Genomic DNA, 18,733 nt, shown 5'->3' on the forward strand with positions numbered 1-18,733 from the left:
TAGGATTATCAGACATCGCTGCAAGAGTCACGACAGTGCAGGGATCCGGAGAATATGGCGGTGATGCTCCCGACCATCTCCACGAAGAGTACACGGAACAGCCTTAAACAAGCATGTAGCAGCTGACCGCGACCGCTGACAGCGATGATCAACTGGAGACTAAGTAATATGAAATTTCATTCATTGAACCGGGACGGGGGACGTTACAGACTGCTGACTACCTTTGACCCGTTGCTCAGAATTAACAATATGGCGGTGCTGATCCCGGCCATCTCCACGAAGAGAACACGGAACAGCCTCAAACAAGCATGCAGCAGCTGGCCGCGACCGCTCACAGCGATGATCAACTAGAGACTATGTAATCCGAAATTTCATTCATTGAACCGGGACGGGGAACGTTACAGACTGCCAATTACCTTTACCATAATTCCGTAAGGTCACGTACTCTGTGTATTTAGGGCATCGGTTATCATGTAGAAGACCAGAGGTGTGCTCAGATATTCGAAAAATTCCAAAAAGTTGACCCAAAAAATTGTCAATACTAGTTTATATGCCATCCCGCATTTTTTCAAAGACATCATTTGAAGTCAGTAATGTCGCCAAAATTTTGTAAAAAAGCGTGTACGATTCGAAAGTACAGTATCGTCAATATTCTGATACCCTCGTTATATTGCAAAATCCAGCATCGATTTTGAAAGTAGACTAAACACATTTAAGTCTTTGTTTACCAGGTGCTCAGTTGTCGTGCCACGGAACGGAACGAACCAATCAAAAAATTTGAAAGAGACCGTTTGATGTGCTCGTTAAAGGCATCCAGAGCATTTTACGAGGCATGATACTTGAATAAAAAATTCCAATTTCTAGTCATTCCTATACATAGTAAGTTTCAATAACACTATATCATTGCATATCGACATTAAAGGAGCAAAGATGCAATACCGCTATGTGGTGAGAACTGTAGAAAATTTAAGCCCTAATAGACTAATCCTGACCGTCCGTCACAATTATATTAGCGGTACGACCAATGAAAGAGTGACTACATGTCCGTCACATTTTTGAATTTTTATGTTTTCATTTTGCATTCCTGCGTTTTGATGGAGGTGGGCGGGGCTATGGTATCGGTCTATTTACACTAGGCGTATGAAACTATAATATCACCATGTAGCTTATTTTTGTGCCGCTTTTGAGCACTTTTGATAAGAAATCCGCTTGTAAATGTGGTAAACAGTGGCATTAAATTTAAATTTCATAAAGATTAAAGAACTAGAATATTTCCAATTTTCAAGCCTAATACAATGCTCTGAGTTCCTTTAATAGTTATTCTCACCATTAAGTATATGTGAGTAGATGTCAAATATTTCAATCATTCCAGCTAAAAAAAGCCAAGGCAGCTACAAACAGTAAAGCACTTTAAAACAGCAATGCTTAACAGGCCTCTGACCTCCCACGAAACCTGACCTAGATCGTTTTTTGGACTTTGAATATTGGATTACGGCCTCGGACTGTTTGTTTCTGGACCTGTATATAATGTCATTTTGTTTAGATTTGATTTTAGAATTGTTATATATCATTTCATTGTCATTGAAATATTTTCAGGTATGGTTTTTTCCTCATATATGTTCAGTTGGGCTATTTTCTGTGACATTATTAAATATTTCCGTGTTTTCCAATTTATTAAATTCCATGTGTTTCTGAGCCCCCTTTGAAATCAGCTTATGGCTGAAGGGGCCACCTAGATGTTTAAAGATCAAATGAATAAATGCGGATGTATAACCTATCAGGTGTTGCCCACTCGGTTACAGGGGGTTCTGCGTTTTCTGTGGTATTTTTGAGAAATTAAATTGAAGTGCAGGTTGATTTAGTCGGATTATAGATGTTAAACGTTGCGCCAAGTTAGCAGCCAACAGTCACTTCCGTCTCTCTGCAGTAGGCGTATATCTCTATTAGCTATCTTCATTTTTTGTCTTTTTAACGTTGAGCGCTGTAACGCCGGGCGTCCCCTAACTTTGACTGAATTTGTAATCGTCGAATTACGCCACCCTCCTTAAAGCAGGACCCCTATCGCTCGATTCGTCGTTGGCTCGCTCGCTTAGGGGCCCTGCTCTTTAGCCCCGGTAGACACTGGTTCTGGCGCCATCGCCACCAAAACAGCTTCAGCCAATCAGAGGCTTTGCTAAATATCATTTCAAGCAAAAGCGCAAAGGACGCTGGGAAGCTATCAACCTATCAGGTGACGTCTCACGGTTACTTTAGGTCTAGGTTCAGAACAAATTAACCGCCAAATAAGGATAGCTCATTAATTATTCATGAGCAACTGTCAGTAACGGCGCCAGAACCGTGTCTACCGTCGCTGAAGAGCAGGGCCCCTATGCGAGCGAGCCAACGACGAATCGAGCGATAGGGGTCCTGCTTTCAGGAGGGTGAATTACGCAAAAACAGGCCACATCTGATGTCATCGAGTGATAACATACATACGAGGGTGAGTCAGTACTTTTTGTAAGTGGCTTCATAACAGGCTGATTTTTTTCATCAAATGTTGTGGTAGATATTAAACTGGAATTTCATACTGTGGCATTTGGAAGTCATGTGACAGTGGACATGGTTGAATATAGATTATGAGAATTAGGGCCTAATTTGCATAATATATATTTCATGGAGATATGAGGTCTTCCAACTCTTGTATATTATTGATATGTATTCCCGATAGTTATGCAAATACTCCCGACAGCGAACCACCCCCCCCCCCCCTGTCGTCCTTTGCGCGATATCTCATTCCTCGATTTGCTCGGCGCCCACCCGCTTTCGCTGATATTCCGGTATATATATATATGATACAAACACCGCTTTCGTCGATATTCCGGTATATATACGGTATAGAGATATAATACAAACACTCCCTCCGAGGCTTCCAGCCTATGGTTGTATTGTTCGACGACGAAAAATCTGGTAATCAGGTGTTTTGGTTACCCTTTGACTCTAGGTCAGAGGTCGGATATTTCCGTCCGCCATTTTGATTCCAGCCGACGTTCTTTTATTTAGTTCTTCCAGACTTCTAGTCGTTTCTGCTAGTGCTGTAACAGATTCAGCTGGGGATTTGGTAGGTAACGACCTTGTTTCACTTTTTTAAAGTAATCCAGGCTAATTCTTGGTATTCGTACCGCGAAAATACTATCATTTTATGTACAGCTGCAGGTCGAAAAACTATACGGTAAGTCCGGAGCATCAAATTATTGTACAGTACCTATAATAACGTTACTGTACCAAATAGACTTGCCCTCTATATTCCTGAATAGACTTAACGTTACACTGCATTGAATAGGTAGTTTAAGTTGTAACATTTTTTTTTTACTTATTGGTGACGCCACTGGGGTGAGCCTAAATCCTATTTTGTTCACTCACTAGAATTCCAAACATTTCAAAGGAATTAACTTTGGTATGTACAGTTAGGGTATGTATACTGTTCGTGAAAGTTCTGGACATGCATACTGAAATCACCACCTTTCCACCACAGAGCTGACATGGCATCCTCGAGTTGTGGGTCTCCAACCGACGTTCCTCGGGACAATAGCCAACTGCTGAAAGTCAACCCAACGGCTGACGTAACGAACTGTCAGGATGAGTTAAGTGTACAAAATATGTCAATACACAAAGGTGAGGAACACTACCTACATGGGGAGGATGGAGATAGAACTGAGGTCCACAGAGATGAAAATATCCATATGGGAGAAGCGTTGCACGCAAACAACCAGTTTGGAGCTGTTATGTCTCGGCAGATAACTGACGCAGCTAACTACATTAAGGAAGAACCCAACACCAGTGTAGAGCCTAAGATATCTAAGAGGTCCATCCTCTCCCAACATATGAAGAAACAGTGGATGAACCAGCGCAGAAAACACACACAGGAAACTGACATAGCCAACCACACTGATGAAGAACCCCACAAACCCCACATCTGTGTAGAGTGTGAATATAAGACACCTAATAAGTCACATCTTTCCCGACATCTGAAGACACATACCAAAGAGAAACCGTACGGGAGAGCTAACGAATCACACCTCCAAACAAAACCGAAGAAGACGTACAAGTGTGATCAGTGCGACTATTCGTCACCTTGGAAACTATGTTTGGATATGCACATGGCTAAACACACCGGTGAGAAACCCTACATTTGTATAGAGTGCGGATACGAAACTGCAAGTAAGTCCAGGCTATCTAGTCATAAGAAAGTACACTCCAGAAATAAGCCCCACAAATGTGACCAGTGCAACTTTCGCACAGCTTGGAAGGAATACTTAGATTTGCACAAGGCTAAACACACTGGTGAGAAACCCTACATGTGTGAGGAATGTGGATTCAAATCAGCAACTAGTTCCAGCCTATCTAGACATAGGACAATACACTCAGGAGAGAAGCCGTATAAGTGTAACCAGTGCGATTTTTGCACAGCTTGGAAGCAGTACTTTGATTCACACGTGGCTAAGCACACTGGTGAGAAACCCTACGCGTGTGAGGAGTGCGGGTTCAGGACAGCTTACAAGTGTCACCTTTCCAGACATAGGAAAATACATAAATCAGAGAGACAGTACAGGTGTGACCAGTGCGACTACTCAGCCAACCAGAAAGGACACCTTGACAGACACATGGCTACTAAACACACCGGTGAGAAACGTTTCATGTGTGAGGTGTGTGGCTTCAGGACAGCTACCAAGTCTAACTTCTCCAATCATGTAAAGTTGCATACAAAAGGAGAGCCACTAAAGTGTGACCAAGGCATGGAAAAGCTCCATGTACTTAAGTCCTACAAGTGTGTTGTGTGTGACTTTTGCACTCCGCGGAAGGATAGCCTGAGGACACACATGGCTAAACACACTGGTGAGAAACAGTACATGTGTGAAACGTGCGGGTTCAGGACAGCTCACAAGTCCCAACTCACTCACCACTTGAAACTACATACAGGAGAGAAGCCACACAAGTGCGACCTGTGTGACTATCGCAGTATATGGAAAGGAAACCTCTCGAAACACATGGTTAAACACACCGGTGAGAAGCCCTATATGTGTGACCAGTGTGGCTACAGGTCATCTTTCAGGTCTGGTCTCACAAGTCATATGAAGTTGATACATACAAAGCAACTTGAGTATGACCAGTTTTAATACTCTTCGGCTAGGAAGGGAGGTAGTTTTTTTTTTAGGACAGGGCCTAAGTATGACCACTCCTTTGTGAATACTCTTCGATTTAAGTGGCATGCCCCGATGTTGTGCCCTTTAAGGAGCTTTACACCACTTTCCTCACTTCCCTTAAGTGAGTACCTTGCTAGGGACGTCCCTCGGATAGGACGTTAAATGGAGGCCCCGTGTTTGAGGATAGCCACACCTCGAGCACGTTGATTAAAGAACCCACCACACTTATCGAGAAGAGTAGGGATCCTTCCCGATGTGGGTGGATCAAAGTTTCAAACCTTACAGACAGGTCTCTTGGTTAACATCTTGAAAATATGATGGTCACCTGTTATGTCAATCACTCTACAAAATTTAGTAAATCTTAATAAATAAATAGATGCAAGAAAGCTTCGCAAAGCCTCTTTGCTAAACGCTGACAGGTCTCACCTCTCCCAAAACACGGAGAAGAGCAAGCGCCTGGAGAGAAGCAGTTGAAATATGACTACAGGTAGTAGTCAGTCAGTGTACTATACCCTTATGTCATACATAGAAATCAAGTTCACTGTCATATTTATTATATGTCATGCATATATCAAGTAGGATGGATGTCAAGACACTGGATGCCATAAGCATTGTTTAACATGTATATTTAGATGTGACAACTTTAATTGTCAAAAATAGGTGCACAAGAGATTGCTTTGCTATTAGAAAAAATATTATATCCAACTATTAGCCCTATCTCATTGTAACCTGATATTGTATAGAAGAAACTATAAGTACATAAATTTTAGTAATTAGGTTTTAACATTTGGGTGGTCATCTGTTCATCTATCCCTTTGGGCAGGATCTAGGAGTATGCAATAAATACTATTATCACATGGCCAGATGGTGTCGACCAATCAGAAGCCTCCATTGCCCACAATAAGTGGTCTGTTATCACGCCATAACACACCACTTATTGACGTCATGCCATAACAAAACCGTTGCATTTTGTAGATGGGGGTATCTTTTTGATGAATCTTTTTCTTAACCTTGTTGTAAATATCTTTATTGTCTTAAAATTCCCCCAAATGTCCTAAGAATACATGAAGAATTCATGAAAAAAGGAAAAAAATTCAATTCAAGTACAATTCAAACGGAAAGGACTAAGAACAATATTTTTCACACCCCCGCCGTCAAAGTGGAACCGGCCCAAACGATCGTTCGCAGAACGCGTTCGAACGTCCGCCATAAGAGTACCACAGTTTTTCGTCGAGGAACTGTCAGACGCCGACTTAGAGTCAGTTTTCGGGTCATGGGAAGTTGGGGAAGACGCCCAGGAACATACTTCAGCGGTTGAGGGGCAAGGAAGCTGACGAGTGTGACCAACAAGAAGCAGCGGGCACACAGAGTCCCCTCCCCACTCATCACATTGTATTTCCCGAAGTAGCAAATCATGGCAGACAAAGAAATCGCCCATGAAACCTCCTACGTTTCTACCCAAGAGGACCCCAGACCGGTATGTTCACGTTTCTGAGGGGTTTTACCTGACGAAAATTAAAAATGTTACTGGCAAAGTGATGTCGTCTTGTTAAAAACAAACGCCCCCCTCCCCATGGCCCAAGTCACGAACACGTAACTTCCCGAAACCGATGTGTTGGCATCGAAAGAATTACGGTCAAAATCGCCCAAATTCTTACAGGTTTGTACCTACAATGATCTTGGCTCGATATGTGTACGCTTCTGTGGGATTTTTTTTTCCGGCTTGAGTAATAATTATCCGGGGAAACTACAACTTGCGGCAAAGGGGAGGTAAACATGTACGATTCTTACCACACCTAGGCGTCTAACAACCTGTCAATTTATAACCGTGTGGGCTCGAAGACAAGTCACCGCTTGTTTACATTGGATTATATGAAGATCATATGTACAATGGATTGATTTTACATGTATAGTATTAAATAAAGAATCTATGTATTATACAGAAATTTGTCTCTCTTATATGGGTCAGTTTGGATAGGCTATGTGATAATAACGTTAATGACCCGCCTGTTCCTCGGTGTATATGGTGTCATAACGCCTGGTCATGTGCTATAACCACCTCATAAAACCAACTCGTTCGCTTCGCTCACTTGGTGGTTTTATTCGGTGGTTATAGCACATGACCAGGCGTTATGACACCATATACACCTCGGGGCGGGTCATTAACCCTTAATTGATTCATACTACAGCTGTTGCATGCACTTTGTTTACGGCTGATTGAACAGATGCATGTACAAGGGTGAGTCAATAAGTTTTGCCTTTTGCTTCATAACAGGCTCATTTGTCGATCTAATGAGTTAAATTTTGTCACAAATACAAAGACACATATCGTCTGGGACTTAACTGTCTCAGTTTGTTGTTCAAATTTTCATGATAGAGCTGATTTCAAGCTGACCACACCCTAGTTAGTCCGTAGGAAGCAATGCGCCTGTTATGAAGTCACTTGCAAAACTTACCCACGTATGTACGTGCTCGATGACAACAGATGTGGCCTACGTTTTAGTAATTCGACGATTACAAATTCAGCCAAAGTTTCGACGGGATGCCCGACGTTACACCACCACTGCACGAAATGGCCACGTATCCTGACGGATCCGACGTATCCGGAATCGGGCCTCATGGCGTTTCCGAGCGAATCCGGAAAAATCCCAGTTCACTATTCGGATACTGAGGTGCCCGCAGATCCGACCAATTCCGACGCCGTATTCCTCTGGATCCGTGATGCGCCTCGGATACCCGAAAATATTTGTGCGGATCCCTCGTTTTTTTAATATTTGGAATGTTCGGATTGTTTGTATGTCGGTAGTTGTTTCGGATCCTTACGAATGAATACACACGGCACGGCATGATCTCATTTCCTGACGAATCCAGCAGATCGGAATTACGCATTATAGCAGACACGGAACGTTTCGGATTGAATCCGATGCACCTCAGATCCGACAAAAATTCCGGCGCCGCGTATACGTCTGGATCCTTCATACGTTTCGGGTACAGATACGGAACGTTTCCGAGCAAATTCAGACAAATACCAGGTACAGCTCAGATCTGACAATTCCGACGCCGTATACGTCTGGATCCGTGATGCGCCTCGGATACCTGAGGATATTTGCGCGGATCCTTCGTTTTCAGATATTTGTCAATATGGCAGAGATAATCGGATTGTTTGTTTGTCGGTAGTTGCTTCGGATCCTAACCAACAAATACACACTGCACGGCATGATCTCAGATCCTGAAAAATCCAGCGGATCCGCAATCGTGCATCATAGCAGATACGGAACGTTTCCGATTGGATCCGATGCACCTCAGATCCAACAATTCCGACAAATCCTGACGTATCCGTAATACGGATTCGTGTCCAATCTCCCACAAGACACTGCGTGTCATGACGTCAGGCGCGAGAAACGGTTTTGTCGGTGAACAGCACGGAGACAAGAACGGCGTTTCATCACTCTCTGTGCTTAACATGGCATCGTCAGAGTCTACCATGGTCGACCAGTGATTTTTAGTGACTTGAGAGTCGAAGGGGATTCGGTGTAAACTCAAACGCGCGGCATTGCGAAGTAGTCTTCTTCGTGCATGCAATATTCGTCGCCCCCCTCCCCCTTATAAAGTTGGTAGGGAGTCGATTCATCATTTAGAGGGACTGCCCTTTGGTAAGTACAAATTGGAAAATTCCTGTTTCTAACTAGTTTGAACGTAAGTTATCCTCCTATTGTGGCTTGACATATCATCGCATTTGCATGACAATAAGAATTGTCCAGTCGACCTGCACTTCTACACCGTTAGGATCTAGGAAATTTATAGCTTTCAATTTGTTCGTTGTTGCCAATGGTCAACAGACATCTGTGTCTGGTTAACGTTCCAGATGCAACATAGCAAGCGGTTGAGGGAAAGATAATTAAAGATATCCTGTAACGGAAGAGAATGTCATAAGTATTTGTCCCACAAAGGTCCCACAGTTTGTGGATAGTGAGCTGGAACTTATGTGGAGGTAGTAGTGTGTTTCAGTGATTATTGCATTCAGTTATAGCTGTACATGTTTGATCAATATCATATTCAAGTTATGAATGTAAGTTTTACGTATTCAATTAAACGATGCCAGATTCATTTTTTACAAATGTGATTATGTGATATGTTTAATATTTGTCATTGTTTCCCTTTATATATATATATCCTATACAGCATCGGCAGATACTTCCTTCACAAATGCAGCACATGTTGTGAGGACCTTAGCTTGGCTTGGAACAAAGCAATCAGCTGTCAGATACTCAGAGTACCTCAGGCTCCTTCGGTAAGGCTTAAGTCCATCATCGGTACACTTCAATGTTAGCTGAGACAGGCATGATGGATACCCATTGTCCCTTGTTTTTTGTTAGCTGCTGTGATGAAACGAAGCCCATCACAGCAAGGAGGTTATATAGTCTATATAACCTCCTTGATCACAGTTATGTCAAAATCATGTGACATGTTACTTAAATACTAAGTATGTGAATTGATATTTATTCATCATTTGGTTTTATCATATAGGAACTGGTTCATCACAAGATGAACTCCAAGCTGAGTCCAACATGCTAGATACAGGAGAAATCAGCCTTGCCTGTACCTTACCAAGAGTGCATGGAAGAAGTGAACTCAGATGTAGTCAGAGAATGGGGAGAGGACGATTATACACATGCAGTTCCACGGCATATACTACTTACGTGTAAAATGTGGCGTGTGATCATGGGAGTTTTTCAGACAGTATAATGTTACTTTGAAGTTTCTATTTTCAACCTCTGTATTTGAAATCATTTGTATCTGATATCTTTTAGACGAAGAACTGGCCACAAATAAGGCTTTCATTACTTTAGTAGAATATGTAGAACATGTAGAAATTTTTGGTCCAAGTGCACTATACGGCAGTAAATATTACCACCATGATGTGATGGTTGTTAATTGTAATACATTTTATAACAATTGTGCTTACACAACCCCAATTTACCGACATTAACCTGCATATGCAGAGGTGCTTTGAGTCCCTCGGCCTGTCTTAAACGAAATGGATTATTTAGCCACATAGAACTTCCGTATTGTATTTGATAGTTTTTGAACTTAGAAATGCATATATGTTGAAATATGAAATGATGTTACATTCAGGCTTTCCCAAAACTTCCTGTCATTGAATAATAATTCGTTAAATTAAGAATGCACGCGTATTTATGAATAATCAACCATTCTATCAAACTTTGTGTGTTTGATTTGTACATATTCGTGGCAAATACAAACATATTCAGAGTCACAATATGTCAAAGATTGTAGAAAGTCTGTATGTTGGATCAGTCTGTATCCATGACAAATACATACTGTACGTATCTGTCAGGATCTTGGGCAATTTCGTGCAATGTGCGGCCCCATATCCGTCGAAAATTCCTATTTTTGTATTCCTCCGGATCTGAGGTTCCGGATCACAGTCCGCTTGTATCCGTCAGTATCCGCAATTTTCTTTTAAAAAATACAGAAAACTTCCTGTACGTATCCGTCAGGATCTCTGGCATTTCCGTACAGTGTACGGCTCCGTATCCGTACCCGTCGAAAATACCTCATTTTCGGATTCCTCCGGAAATATTCCCGATCCCGGTGCGGAAATTTTCGGAACCCTTAGGTTGGATTCGTCAGTATCCGTCAGTATCCGCCAAAAATACAGAAAAATCCCTGTGCGCATCCGTCAGGATCTGTGGCATTTCCGTACAGTGTACGGCTCCGTATTCGTCGAAAATACCTTACTTTCGGATTCTTCCGGAAATATTCCATATCTCAGTGCGCATTTAGTCGGATCCGTCAGGTTGGATCCGCCTGTATCTGTCAGTATCCGCCAAAAATACAGAAAATTTCCTGTTCATATCCGTCAGGATCGGTGGCATTTCCGTGCAGTGTACGGCTCCGTATTCGTCGAATATACCGTACTTTCGGATTCTTCAGGAAATATTCCATATACCGGTGCGGAAATTGTCGGATATCTTACACGAATCCGCCTGTATCCGTCAGTATCCGTCAGTATCCGACAAAAATACAGAAAAATACCGGTACGTATACGCCGGGAAACGAGGCCATTTCGTGCAGTGCACTCAACGTTAAAATGACAAAAGAGAACAAAACTGAAGATAGCTATTAAATAGAGATAAACGCCTCCTGCAGAGAGACGAAAGTGACCAAGAATCAAGGCCAAGTCTGTACATATTGTTGTTCAAATGCAATCTTATCTCCTTTCCCGTTTCACCACCAAGAAAAAGCCGAGAACCACCGAGAAGCAGAAAGTCTTGCTGAAGAATTGATAACAAAGAAGAGTTGGGAGACCTCATATCACCATGAAATACATATTATGCAAATGAGGCCCTTATTCTCGTGATTTATATTCAACCATGTTCTCTGTCACATAACTTCCAAATGCCACAGTGTGAAATTCCAGTTATCTACCACAACATTTGATGAAAAAAGTAGCCTGTTATGAAGCCACTTGCAATACTTACCGACTCACCCTCGTATGTATGTTATAACTCGATGACAACAGCTGTGGGCTGCTTTTGCGTAATTCACCCTCCTTAAAGCAGGACCCCTTTCGCTCGATTCCTCGTTGGCTCGCTCGCGTAGGGGCCCTGCTCTTCAGCGACGCTAGACACGGTTCTGCCGCCGTTACTGACAGTTGCTCATGAATGATTAATGCGCTATCCTTAATTGGCGGTTAATTTGTTCTGAACCTAAGGAAACGATGTGAGACGTAACCTGATTGGTTGATAGCTTCCCAGCGTCCTTTGCGCTTTTGCTTGAGATGATGTTTAGCAAACCCTCTGATTGGATGAAGCTGTTTTGGTGGCGACGGCACCAGAACCGTGTCTACCGGGGCTAAAGAGCAGGGCCCCTAAGCGAGCGAGCCAACGACGATTCGAGAGTAAGAGGTCCTTGCTTTAAGTAGGGTGGCGTAATTCGACGATTACAAATTCAGCCAAAGTTAGGGGACGCCCGGCGTTACAGCACTCAACGTTAAAAAGACAAAAAATGAAGACCGCTAATAGCGATATACGCCTACTGCAGAGAGACGGAAGTGACTGTTTGCTACTAACTTGGCGCAATGTTTAAAATCTACAATCCTACTAAATCAACCTGCACATGACTACACTTCAATTTAATTTCTCAAAAATACCACAGAAAACGCAGAACCCCTGTAACCGAGTGGGCAACACCTGAAAGGCTATACATCCGCATTCATTTATTAAATGTTTAAACATCTGGGTGGCCCCTTCGGCCATAAGCTGATATCCAATGGGGCCAGAAACACATGAAATTAAACAAAAGGGAAAACAGGAATATTTAACAATGTCACAGAAAATAAATCAACTGAACACATGAAATAAACATACCTGAAAATATTGAAATGGAATATAACAAGTATAAAATGAAAACTAAACAAAATGACAACATATACAGGTCCAAAAACAAACAATCCTAGGCCGTAATCTGGTGCGGGAGCTTTCGGCCGTACTTGGAATAAGCTGATGTCCGGGAGGTTTCGGCCGTACATTCTGTTTGGAATAAGCTGATTTAACAAAGTCACAGAAAATTACTCAACTGGACACATGTGAGAGGAAATAATCATACCATTAAATATTTCAATGATAATGAAATGTAGCAAGTATAAAATGAAAACTAAACAAAATGACAATATATACAAGTCCAAAAACAAACATTCCTAGCCCGTAATTGCGTTATCTATTTGAGGTCACTGTCCGGCAAATTTGACAACACAATCCTGGCTTCAATCTGTGATAAACGTGCTTCTGCATACGGTTCAACCGTTGTACAGTCCGCTTGGTTTGCCATCGTTTCCCGAGAGGCGCTCTGGTCTGGTAGGTTTCGGCCGTACATTCGGTTTGGAATAAGCTCATGTCCCGCTTGCATAACCTGCAGTACATCTGTAGCGACTGCGGCGTACATTTGGTTCTGAACAAGTGTCTGACTTCTAGCTTGTAGCGCCCTCTGCAATGCCATAGCATTCTGGAGTTGAGCTCGTCGCCGCCTTGCCCACAATGTTAGCAAAGCTGACAGGGGTACTAGTATCAGGAGTATGGTTCCAAAGGTAACACCAACAACTGTTTTGGTGTTGTCTTGTTCTTCTTTCATTTTCACCGTGGACGCCGTGTAGCCTACCGACATGATTTGTGTGCTTGCAGAGAATAAAGAGAAAGGGACACTAGGAGCCTTTGGGGTTGAATTGTACGATGCCATCACTTCTTCAATGGTCGCTGTTGCATTCATTCCCAGTTGACTCGTTGTACTCCGGTTCTGCCCTGATTTTGGGCCATCGACAGTGGTGTTGCAAGTGCCATTTAGCACATGACGGATACTCTGGCCCTCTACATGCTTAGGGCTCGCGCAACTCGAGTTTGCACTGTTTAACATGAAGCCGAAATGCAGGAAGCTATTCGGACAGCTGTGACAACATTGCTTAAAATCTCCTTCTAAAAAGATCGCAATGCCACACGATCCAAACAAGCATCTTTGTAGACACTGTGCTTCGTTCAACAGCCAGCACAACTGCTTGTCACAACGGAACGGGTTCTCGGAGACATCGATATGCGCTTTATTTTCGGTTGAGAAAGAGAAGGAATCCTCTGGAAAAGAGGAGAGTCTGTTGTGTCTGAAATCTATGTGCGAAATATCTGGCATCATGTTAACATCTAGCCTTCCTGAAACGTGAGCGATCAGATTATAGGATAGATCCAAGTAGACCAAACGTGGCGTGTTTTTGTTGAACCAATACCAGCGGATGGTTGTAATGAGATTATGGCTCATGCAAATGTGCTCTACCTCAGGTAAGTAAGGCAGTTTCGAGATGTCCGTAATGTTATTACGTTCGAGAATCAACATTGAGATGTTCTCGTTGTTTGGAATGACAGGCAGGTCGACAAGTTCGCAACCGTCGCAGACAAAGAAAGGAGGAGCGCCTATTCCCATAAGAGTGTTCGCATGTAGCACAACGCTTGCTACTGACAGATAATAAAGAAACAAGATGGCGTCTGTCATCTTTTGTTGCAGCGTGCGAAGCATCTTAAACATTTGCTTTGATTTCACGTGTTGATTTCAGATATCCGAACGTCTGAGTCGGAACTGGTTACCCGGTGTCAAATCAGCTTTGCCAAAAACAGACACATAAAGTTTTGTTTACTAGCAGATATATTTGCTTATGTTATGCAGACATGTAGTGATAAGAAATCGAGTCGTTCATACCACCTCTAGAACGGTCATGCTGATGTCAGTGAAACTTAAGCCGTCTCTGTTGTTTTGCTTCTATAGGAAAAAAAGATCCAAACACAATAGTCATTATTAATATCATACGAAACTTAGCATGTTAACACAAAAACGTTTGAAAACTTACAAAAAATGAGACCTTAAAGCAAAATGTATATCCCATGTACTTAAATAATACTAATATATTTGTGGGATAAACAGTACGGCTACTTTTGTGAGTCAGTCGCCAAAGAAAGTGTCGATGGCATAAGTTATGTTTGTCCTGAGTCAATATATGATAACGCAATGAAAAATAAGTATATTCTTGCTACTAATACACAAAATCAAGAATGCCCATCATCACAGGAATATAAAAAAACATTCATTACAAATGAGGTATCATTTTGAAAGATTTTTAATTCTAAACCAAAACAAAGGAAATGTAGTCGACCGAATATGAGTTTGCAAATCATTCGTGTCAGGTTCATTGCGCGATAAAAGTATCATGTGCAGCAACTGTCGTCATTACGTCTCTTTGAATAATATTAAGAATATTTAGATACATAAAAACAACTAAAATCAAGATACGTGACAAAAATGTATACCTTTTCCGGACAAGCGATGCTTTTGGGCAGTATCCAGGAGCACTACTGGTTACTTTCCAACACAGCACTTTAAACAAGCGCCGAAGATATCATCAGGTTGTTGTTATCGCCTTTTTGTGAGAGTATCTGAAGAGAGTCTAAACCACTCCATCATCATATTGTCGTGAGAGTGTCACGGACATCACCCTCCTCCTCCAGTCCTCCCTGACCTCCATTGCTCTAGGTTGTTCTTCTAAATTGCAGCCTGCATCCTCACACAGCTGCTGTATGTAGGTTGTGCGAGGCCTGCCTACACTTGCATGTCCATGTTTTGGTGCCCACAAAAGAACGTCGCTGGTGATCTCTTCCTTACTCCTCCAGGAGTGACCAGCGGAACGTAGTCTCCTCTCACGGATGACCACTTCACGTTATGAAAAAAGAGGGCCAATGCATGATGATATAACCGCCGTGTCGTCCTGAAGACACATGTGGCACCGTTTATAAGAGAATGGCGTGATGTTCTGCCTTTTATGTTTTTATGTATCTCTTCAATATTGAATAAAAGTGATGATGAGTCTGGATGCTGTGGGCATCGTGCGGAGATTACACATTTCCTACATTCCTAAGTGTCCTGGTCAACAAAATAACATCCTGTTTTGAGCAGACGTTGTTACATTTTAGCAAATATCTCGTTAATATACTTGTTTTTACTGTACTATTAAAAGTAACGCTGATGTTGTCTCACATTTATTTTGATACTTACACTGATTTTCACACTAGCACTGATTTTATTTTACACTAACACTGATGTTGACACTAAAACTACCTTTTACACGAACACTAATTTTCACTCTATTAATTCTATATATAACATTACTAGGAAACAAGAAGACGCAGAACCTATGTTTTCGTATTACCTATATCATTGTATTACAAGTCTTGTCACTATCTGTTCTTTATCACTACTTTTTTATTCGCACGGAATATACATGGGTGTATAATAAAAGATTTTTTCATGTACCCAACGAATAAGCCTTTTCATGTGTCCGTTAGTTAAAATCCTCCCACACCATAAGGTATAAAGGGCGGTGCCCATCTCCGTTTCATAGCCCTGGGCCACAATGTGGTGCAATCACTGCAGCAGGGGGCTAGTCCACTGGCAGTGGAGTGTGTTTAACTTCCATACTGTTTCAGAAGTATGCAACATTTTTATTTGTCTTTGGTATGACTCAATGTGCCTCTTGTCCAGAGGTGTCCTACCCGGGCACAAACTCGGGCCTTCTGGTTCCAAGTGATTTGAACCAGACTGTGGTAAGTGACAGAAGCGCAGACCACTACACCACCGGACACCCCAATGTGTCTGTATCTCTTCAATATTGAATAAAAAATGATGATGAGTCGGGATGCTGTGGGCAACGTGCGGAGATTACAAATTTCCTACATTCCTGACTGTCCAGGTCAACAAAATAACATCCTGTTTTTGTCAGACGGTTGCGGAAGAAGAAAATATCAATTTCCCCACAACATGTCATACCTTTGTGGCTTGCAATCAATGCTACACAATGTACATGATTGTTGCGCCAAAAGTAGTTACTCAAGCAACTAGATAAAATTTTGAAACAGTCAGAGGTTTCAGACAGCATCCGCTGTCTTTCGTCAGTGACTAAGGATAGGACTGGAAAACCAGGTTTTATACCAAAACTCTGAATAGATATGTTAATGAGGTTAAGACAAATTAGGATGTCTTGACGTAGTCTTCAAAAGAACATTAATTTAAGACAAGGTTGCTGTATGAAACGTCTGACTGTTTCAAAGTTTCCATTAGCTTCAGTAAGTATTTTGGGCCTCTCTTACTACCTGGATGTCTAACCTTCATCAACGTACATGATTGTTGTTTTTGGTTCATCTTTTTTTATTAAAGAGTGAGGTTTAATGTTAAGCTTGGCCTTTATTTACATTGTCACTGCTATCTCTTCTTTTACTTCTAATGTAAAATGTTGGTATACTTGTTAAGTTATCTTTACCGTACATTACATTCACAAGAGTGCTAGAATCTATCCTTTTCCTCGGTCTGCATTCCTACAATTACTTTGCACATAAAGTTACACTGCTATTAAAGTTTTAAGCTAACCCTGGTGTTCACGTTGACACCTATTATTTCACTTAAGTGAATGTCCACGCTTACATTGCTTTAACACTTACACTGGAGATGATAATAAAGGTGATGTTCACTCTAACACCGATTTTGCACTACTACTAACACGGGTGTTCACAATAACACTGCTTTTTCATTTCATATTGTTTTTAAAAACAAATACAATAAGCGAACCATCCAGCAAGAACCGATATTGTACAGATAATGTGAAATCATATATAGTAATAATAATAACGGAAGTTTGGTGTAAACACCGGTTAACAATAATGATAACATAAATTTCATCGAACAGAAATTAAAATGTAATGTAACAGAAAAAAGGGATTTCCAACATGAGAATAATAATAACAGAAGTTGAAATGAAACAAGAACTGATGTTCACACTGACACTGGTGTCCAGACTGACACTTGTGTTCAAATTAATACTGGTGTCACACTAACACTGATGTTCACACGAACACTGGTGTTCACACGAACACTGGTGTTCACACGAACACTGGTGTTCACACGAACACTGATGTTCACACTAACACTGATGTTCATACTAACACTGGTGTTCACACTAACACTGGTGTTCACAATAACACTGGTGTTCACATGAACACTGGCGTCACACTAACACTGGTGTTCACACTAACACTGATGTTCACACTAACACTGGTGTTCACACTAACACTGATGTTCATACTAACACTGGTGTTCACAAGAACACTGGTATTCACACGAACACTGATGTTCACACTAACACTGATGTTCACACCAACACTGATATTCACACTAACACTGGTGTTCACAATAACACTGGTGTTCACATGAACACTGGCGTCACACTAACACTGGTGTTCACACTAACACTGATGTTCACACTAACACTGATGTTCACACCAACACTGATATTCACACTAACACTGGTGTTCACAATAACACTGGTGTTCACATGAACACTGGTGTTCACAATAACACTGGTGTTCACAATAACACTGATGTTCACACCAACACTGATATTCACACTAACACTGGTGTTCACACTAACACTGATGTTCACACCAACACTGATATTCACACTAACACTGGTGTTCACAATAACACTGGTGTTCACATGGACACTGGTGTTCACACTAACACTGGTGTTCACACTAACACTGGTGTTCACACTAACACTGATGTTCACACCAACACTGATATTCACACTAACACTGGTGTTCACAATAACACTGGTGTTCACATGAACACTGGTGTTCACAATAACACTGGTGTTCACACTAACACTGGTGTTCACATGAACACTGGTGTTCTCACCAACACAAGCGCTGATGTTCATAGAGCTAACCCTGATTTTCACACTGATGTTTACATTGTGAGTGATATCGCTTTCTAAATTTTGTAGGTGTAAGAAATATACTACATGTGCTTGTAAGAAAATTTAAAGCTAGCGTTCACTGACAAACACGGTATCAATAAGTAAGTATGCATTACGTGTATGTTAATTAACATGTCAAACATAAAGAATATCTGTAGTAATATTTATTTTTGTTTCGTGACTTTACATTTTA

At 41.5% G+C, this 18,733-nt stretch overlaps 1 protein-coding gene and 1 long non-coding RNA gene across 2 annotated transcripts; both read left to right on the forward strand.

Annotated features, from left to right (window-relative positions):
- Window positions 1-2,974: 2,974 nt before the first annotated feature.
- Window positions 2,975-7,126, forward strand: LOC136435648 (zinc finger protein 678-like). The gene is made up of 2 exons (XM_066429299.1): window positions 2,975-3,097; window positions 3,512-7,126. Exon 2 carries the CDS (start codon window positions 3,519-3,521, stop codon window positions 5,151-5,153), a length of 1,635 nt encoding a protein of 544 aa, XP_066285396.1. The 5' UTR covers window positions 2,975-3,097; window positions 3,512-3,518; the 3' UTR covers window positions 5,154-7,126.
- A 1,928-nt stretch (window positions 7,127-9,054) lies between these two features.
- LOC136435649 (uncharacterized) lies at window positions 9,055-10,463 on the forward strand. The gene is made up of 2 exons (XR_010755875.1): window positions 9,055-9,471; window positions 9,708-10,463. It is a non-coding gene; the product is annotated as an uncharacterized lncRNA (long non-coding RNA).
- The last annotated feature ends 8,270 nt before the right edge of the window (window positions 10,464-18,733 follow it).

This window comes from Branchiostoma lanceolatum, chromosome 5 (assembly GCF_035083965.1).
Source record: "Branchiostoma lanceolatum isolate klBraLanc5 chromosome 5, klBraLanc5.hap2, whole genome shotgun sequence".
In the NCBI taxonomy this organism is placed as follows: Eukaryota; Metazoa; Chordata; class Leptocardii; order Amphioxiformes; family Branchiostomatidae; genus Branchiostoma; species Branchiostoma lanceolatum.